The following is a 7795-nucleotide window of genomic DNA, read 5'->3' on the forward strand; positions in this document are numbered from 1 at the left end:
GTAACTAGATTTAAACAGAGCAAGGCGATTACATATGTACAGCCGCTACAGTTAAAATCCGGATCGCTCCGGGTAGGTAGGCCTACTTACGTTACGAGGGATCAAATAAAAACGGTAATTGCGCGATTCGCCGACATTAGCCCGATACAGCCACAGTTTTGATGCCACTATTATAGGCCTATCCGTACCAATAGCAGTAGTATAATATTTTCATGATTTAGAGCATATTATCTTGGTTCTTTAAATGCTTTCGAGCTCATAAGTTATACTTATTTACAAAGTCATATCTACAAGTAGTCGTACATAAATAATATAATCACACCATTTTTACAATATAGCCTACATTATATTTCCTATGTGAGCGGTTCCCAGGAGAGCTGATGTTGCAATTTTGTGACTGTGCTTTTCGGGGACAAAGCCTATTTCAGATAATTTCGGAGTAACATTGTTTTAATTTCCCTTTAAAGCAATAATTAGTTACAAGATAATTTGTCATTTCGGTGTCGATTTCGATCTTCAGATCCTTATTATCCAAGATTTTCTCAGCTTATTTTCTTATAATAAGTTATTTATATCTGATACAGTTGCAACGTTCATTAAACACATCCAACTTCAGTTCCATATTACGTACATTAAAATGCTCTATCTGTAGGATAATGATGATTATTAGCAAGCCTATTAATGTTTAACTTCTTAGATTGACAGTTAACTGTATCTGTAAGTTACAATATACTGCATGGAATTATAAATTCAAGTGTAAGTTAAGTACGAATCTGTGAATTATGTTGAATCAGGTACATTCGAATAAATTATTATTATTATTATTATTATTATTATTATTATTATTATTATTATTATTTAACCTCTCAGACTGATATTCTTCAGCAAGTTACATTATACCTTACACGGGAATATAAATTCAAGTAGCCTAAAGTACAAATCTCTGAATAAAAGTAAGTCATGGAGATTCGATTGAACTATTATTATTATTATTATTATTATTATTATTATTATTATTATTTAACCTCTCAGACTGATATTCTTCAGCAAGTTACATTATACCTTACACGGGAATATAAATTCAAGTAGCCTAAAGTACAAATCTCTGAATAAAAGTAAGTCATGGAGATTCGATTGAACTATTATTATTATTATTATTATTATTATTATTATTATTATTATTATTATTTAACCTCTCAGACAGGTATTCTTTAGTAAGTTACATTATACCTTACACGGGAATATAAATTCAAGTAGCCTAAAGTACAAATCTCTGAATAAAGGTAAGTCATGGAGATTCGATTGAGCTATTATTATTATTATTATTATTATTATTATTATTATTATTATTATTATTAAACTTCTCAGACTGACATTCTTCTGTGCATTCTACATTACACGGAATTAACTTACAATCTAAATTCAAATATACAAGTACGAGTGTCTAAATAAAGTTCACAGAGCTCCAATTGTATTATTATTATTATTATTATTATTATTATTATTATTATTATTATTATTAATATTACTACTATTACTAGTACTGCTACTACTATCTTCTCAAATTATTTATCTGCACAAAGATTCGGGCGCATTATTATTATTATTATTATTATTATTATTATTATTATTATTATTATTAGATTAGACCTATAGAAACTAATGAGAACTCTTGCTGCATGCTATTATATTCTCAAGCATCATTAGACATTAAAAATTAGTGGAATCGAAACAGGTTCCACTAAATTCGTAGTCGTGTCACAGATCTAAATTTTGTCTCAGCGAAATAGGCCTACCCATAGTCGAGTTTGTAAAATATTACATGCATGCATTGTTGAACTTACTGTAGTTCCTGTCTCATGGAGGATACAGCTGAAAAAAGTCGTTTCTGAAACGCAAGATAAAATCGCCCTTATAGAAAATATGTAAGATCTGAGTGTACACTATATTTTGTAGCCTATCTCAAACAATTCGATGCTAAATTAATGTTCTTGTGTATGACATAAATTCTTTCTGAAGTCACTTTAGTCCATGTGTCTCTGTTTACGTCTGTATGAGAATAGTTAAAAGGCTGCTTTATAGGATGTCCTTAAAATATCCTGAGGGCTAATATAATTTTCAAAATGGCCTATGCTGTTTAAAAATAGCTTACATCTTAAATATAACTTCTAAGAAATATAAATAATAGATATAATTAACCTGCATCTGTACTACATTTATGTGAATAATAATAATAATAATAATAATAATAATAATAATAATAGTAATAATAATAATAATAATAACAATAATAATAATAATAATAATAGCCTAATAACAACCTCATATAGATTACATTTCTCAAAATGACACTGTTAACTTCAACCCAATTTATAAATCTTGTAATATTCAATGCAAACATGGAAAATATTTTAAAAGACCTACAAAGTATTTTTCAATATTTCTTAGACTTTTATAATTTAAAGAGGATGAAATTAATTAAGCACGAAAATGTTGATATTGCCCAATAAAGAATCTAGGTCAATATGAATTGGATTAAATCTGTCGCATGGTTTTAATCTCCCAAATTTTAATGCTAAACTGAAACAATGTAATTACAAAACGAGTTAATCCATAACTTTAATTTTTTTAATATATGAAATAATATCTCTTGCTTCTCTAGATGAATTAAATTAAAGAATTACTGCACATTAGGTACGTTATCTATTGTCTTTGTTGAATGATTATTTGGTCCATTACGGGATGTAAAGTATTACTTAGACCTATGTATACCTTGAAAACGTAGATCTTCCACTCCACTGATATTGGTAACAACGTGCAAGTTATAAATTGCAGGCAGTGACTCTAGTGATTTTTAAATAATAAAAGAGCCAACGTATCATTTCGGAATATAGAGAAATTAATATTTTATACTTAAGCACGTATACAACTTTTTTCCATATGGAAAGGAATAAAAATAAAACTCAAAAAGAAAATCTGGAAATATTAAATTAAGTTTCCATATTTCAGTGCCGGTAAAAAGAAGATAGGCCTGGCACCCGGTTCTATTTAGTGATTTTACACTTTGAAGTACCTGATAATGTGTCAGTAACTTTAAGAACTTGAAGGTAACTTGAATCATTGATCTCGAATGTCGGATTTATTCTCTCCACCGAAAATTAGCCCTCTGAAGAAGGAACACAATCTACCTTACAGTAAACTTGCAGGACTCGGTGCAATAGGCCTATAACAGAAAGTCCATCTGCATAAAATATGGAAGAGAGCATTTTAAATTGTTCATAAGTTATATTATTCCATTAATCAAATTTAATTTTGCCATTTTAACCTAAAGGCAATCTTTAAGAGGTTCAGTAGGTCTACATACATGGCCAAGGTGGAACTTAAAACTTGAATTGTAATTAAATACGAAAATCACAGTTCTAGTGGTAATAATAAATTCACATGCCTAAATGCAATAAAGAGGAGTTTCACACACAGACTAAATAGATCTAAATCATTTTCAGATAGGACTGCCACATTATTTATATAATAAGTTACGGTGAAACCTCGGTTTATATAAACTTGTGGGTTGCCATTCTTTTGCTGGGATCCCTTCATATTAAATTTAAAACTGAAATTACCCTAATTCGATATTAATTATATTTGCTTTCTTTGTCATCTTTTAAAATCAATATCTTTGTCTCGTAACGTTTTCTAACACTGCTGCAATTTTGTAAGTCTCCTCAAAACGATTTTAAGATACCTATAATATTAAAATAGGTAGGCCTACAGAAAAAGAAAACAGCTTGTGTCCCCCATTCCAAAGTAACAATAATTTTATGTCAGGGTCTGTTGAAGTTAATGGGAAATGCACAGCTATGGAAATGACTTAATAAACAGTTTATTTGTTACCTATTGTACTAGCTTACAGAAGTGATAAGCCTGTACGTACATTACTTATCTGCACTGGCTGTCAAAAGAATAGCACTTTTATCAACACACAGGCTAATGGGAATAGGCCTAATAATGAAACATGTTTTAATTATGTCCATTGATATTTTTAATAAAATAAAGCCAATTTTATCAGTAAAGTGCCATAAATAAAAAGTTCCATATGTTGTAATATAGCTTAGGCCTATTCAGAAGGCCGCATGGTCTTAATTCTGTCAGGTTAAATAAATTATTATTATTATTATTATTATTATTATTATTATTATTATTATTATTATTACTATTATTATTATTAAAACCTACTTAGCCTATTAGTCATATGTAAAAAGTAACACAGTCTAGTAAACGTAGGTTTAAAACAAATAGGCCTACACTGTATTTCATACAAATTCATAATTTATTGTAATTATCATTATTATTTGACCTGTATTTTTAAATAAATTAAAGCATAATAACCTAATTTACTTCAAAGTAGAACAACGTACAACAGCAATTTAACGAGAAATAATTTTATGTCCATCTGTAAGAAAATTACTTTTGATTAGGGTATGTATAAAATTAAAAATATTAATACGAAATTTATCAACATTTTTGTTTCAGTATCTTTCTCCATAGAGTACTTAAATAATTCGCTGCAGTGAAATAATGTGGTACGATTGAAAAATAATGTATTGCAATGAACCTGATTGTTCTGACTTCTCCGTTCTATTTGTTTGTGTAACTTATCAAACCGCATTCCAAATGTTATTGCAAATACTAGAGCACTGCGTTCTCATACCTTAGTTTAATCATTATTCCATGTGGCAGACAACTGTTTCTGAAAAATGACCACTACAGCTATCAAGCATTAAAGTACGGTGCATCATTACCTAATGACCACACAAGGAAGGAAGTTCAAACATGACGTAATGAGAATTGTCGGATCAAATCTCAACCTGTAAGAAGCGGCTTAAGCATTAGTATACAGACTGATGACCAGAGCACAAAGCAGGTAGGCCTACGCAACTTGATCATCAGCTTTTCCACGGCCTCATCAATCACCGTGACAACAAGAGTCAGTTGTCCGCCCTCTTCAATTATTCATTGAAATTCCAATCAAGTCAATATTTATACACACTGTCCCCCATTAAAATTCGATCTACGAATAAAAAATGAAGTCCCCGCGGCCCTACTTAAAAAGTACTTTCAAAGTCACCCATGAAGAATCTAAATGTTGTACACAAGAAACAACACAAACTTTTAAATTGGTATTAACACAATTGTTTTGTATATTTATATATGTATATATCTTTACAATAAAACGAAATGTACAACAAATATACACTCAATACAATATACAATAAATACATTTAAGTGTGTGTTTGTGTGTGAGTGAATGAGTGAGTGTCATGGCATTCTATTAGGCCTATGTGATCGTGTCCACCGAAATAGTTCATCATAAGCGTCTCATTTCTTTCACAAACACTCCATTGTCCTCAGTTCGTATGAGATCCGTTTATTTACAAAATATTAGTTCGTTTAATCTCTTAACCCTTTGGCAGTTCAAAGGTTCCTGACTAAAGAGCTTTGGGTCTGGTCGCGTTAAGTCACAATTGCGCTCGGAATTTGTTTCGGCTGGGGACGGACCTAATAGAGATCAATAGCAATAGTCACAGACGGAGAAGTACCATAGCGATTGCTTCCTAGGTGCAGTTCTTTATACATCGGAGGTTGCGGGGAGGAACTGGGATTAATATCCGGATGCGATGACGGCGCCATATTGCAAGCCGGCGATGTGGGTGTGCTTAAATTTAGAATTCTTAGGCACTGGATGCGTTGCGGAAGAAGTGCCGCCCACACGGGCTGCCTGCAATATGCCGCGCCAGCGCCAGGTCGGTCGCGTTACCGCAGATTAGCTGGGCCGGGACGCCAGCACGGTGACGGGCTTGAAGATGGGCTGCGAAGGCTCCGGGCTGCTGCTGCAGCTGGACGACGCCGTGGTCGTGGTGGCGGGCGCGGCGCCCTGCACCAGGGGCGTCGCCGCGGCTGCCGACGTGCCGGCCAGCGAGCGCAGCGTCGTGTAGAAGTCGTGGTAGGGCGTGGGCGCCGTGTAGAGCCCGGGGTGCTGGAGGCGCAGGGGGCCGTACTGCCCCGGCGTCGCCGCCTCCGATCCCAGCAGGCGCTCCACGGAGAAGCCGTGCGTGGCGATGGGCTTGGGCAGCGGCTGCAGGAGCCCCGGGTACGGGTACGGGTAGCGGTGGTACGGATTGCAGTAGAGCGGGGAGAGCCCCCACGGGCCCGGGTACGGCGCGCCCGCGGGGCCGAGGCCCCCCGGGTAGAGCCCCGCCGCGCCCAGCACCACGGTGCGCTTGAAGGCGGCCAGGCGGCTCCTGCTGGCGGCCGTGGAGCGTCGCCGCAGCTTGCCCGTAGTGCCGCCGATGAAGACGTCCTCGCTGCTGGGGTCCAGCATCCAGTAGTTGCCCTTGCCCGGGTCGTCGTAGTGGCGCGGCACCTTCACGAAGCACTTGTTGAGCGAGAGGTTGTGGCGGATGGAGTTCTGCCAGCCCTGCTTGTTCTCGCGGTAGTAGGGGAAGTTCTTCATGATGAACTCGTAGATGCCGTTGAGCGTGAGGCGCTTCTCGGGGCTCTGGCGGATGGCCATCATGATGAGCGCGTTGTAGCTGTACGGCGGCTTCTCGTTCTTCTTCTTCTCGCCCTCGGCCTTGTCCGCGGCGGCGGCGGGGCCGTCCTGCTTGCCGTCCTTGTTGGTGCTGCAGTCCAGCGGCGGGGGGGTGGCGCCCCCCGTCACGTCCAGGTCGCTGTCGCTGTCCGAGCCGCTGGAGCACGGGGCCCCCAAGTCGGGGGGGCTCGGCGCGCGCGACGCGGCCGCCGTCTCCGGCAAGATGGAGCTGATGCTGAACGAGGACTTGAGGGGCGTTCGGGCCATCACTAGGGGGTGCAGCGGGCCCTCGATCTTCACCATGTTGACATGCGCGGGCGGGGTGCAGTCCTCTCGCAGACGAGAATTTCACCTGAGGAAACGTCGGGTCGGGTATCTCGCACTGTCCGCACTGCTCCGACACAGACTGACGCGTCACTGCCCGCTGGCCGAGTCTCACTGACACGTGAGAGAGGATCCGCAGCTTCTGTGCTCACCTCCCGCGAGCATCGCCCCGCCCCGGCGGACTCCGCCCCCCACCCTCGGCGGACAGCCAATGCGCGGCTAGGGAGGGCGTGGCCAACGGAGCCAAACCAGTTCGTACGAGGCCAGATTGTTGCGTGTTGCTATGGTTACTGTGCAGACCGTTACTTGTGCGTCGTCACTTTCATTTGTTTATTGTGCCGGGGTGCTCGAGTGCGGCGCGGCGCGGTATAATTACGGCTCCTGGCGTTTGTTTCTGCAATTGCCCGTCCCACCCTCCTCCCGCCTCGTCCACAGCGAATTCTTGTTTTAAATACTCCGTTGGACGGGCTAAGAAAGGCGCATGCAATCTCTGTCGAAATGCTCATCGGGACTCGCATTGTTATGTATTCAGCTTTCCGTATTGTTTTCAGAAGTAAGTACTTTAATAAGCCAGTATTAATTCACTATCCATTGCACAATAGTGCATCTCACAAAAAATTCCCCTTTTCAAAGCGCACTTCAAAAGTTTCCTATTTCAGTGGCCAGATTGCTACCAAACACACTAACACTAACAAGCTCGTAACTCTCCACATGGACCTCAGTCAGTCTTGGAGCTCTTTAACACAAAGTCTGAATAGTAGTGCGGAAACCTTCGTCGAATTCTATCTTTAATTATGTGGATCTACAGCAGACATTCCAATATTAGAAAAGCTTCTTACCAAAAAATTGTTCCTAAAATAAATCTTACATTAACGATAAGAT

General features: G+C 38.8%; 1 protein-coding gene across 1 annotated transcript; it reads right to left on the reverse strand.

Moving 5' to 3' along the window:
• Nucleotides 1-5148: 5148 nt before the first annotated feature.
• Nucleotides 5149-7039, reverse strand: LOC138696669 (fork head domain transcription factor slp2-like). The gene has a single exon (XM_069821897.1). The coding sequence runs from the start codon at nt 6890-6892 to the stop codon at nt 5822-5824; it is 1071 nt and encodes a 356-aa protein (XP_069677998.1). The 5' UTR covers nt 6893-7039; the 3' UTR covers nt 5149-5821.
• Nucleotides 7040-7795: the final 756 nt, after the last annotated feature.

The sequence above is a fragment of the Periplaneta americana genome, chromosome 3 (genome assembly GCF_040183065.1).
Source record: "Periplaneta americana isolate PAMFEO1 chromosome 3, P.americana_PAMFEO1_priV1, whole genome shotgun sequence".
NCBI lineage: Eukaryota > Metazoa > Arthropoda > Insecta > Blattodea > Blattidae > Periplaneta > Periplaneta americana.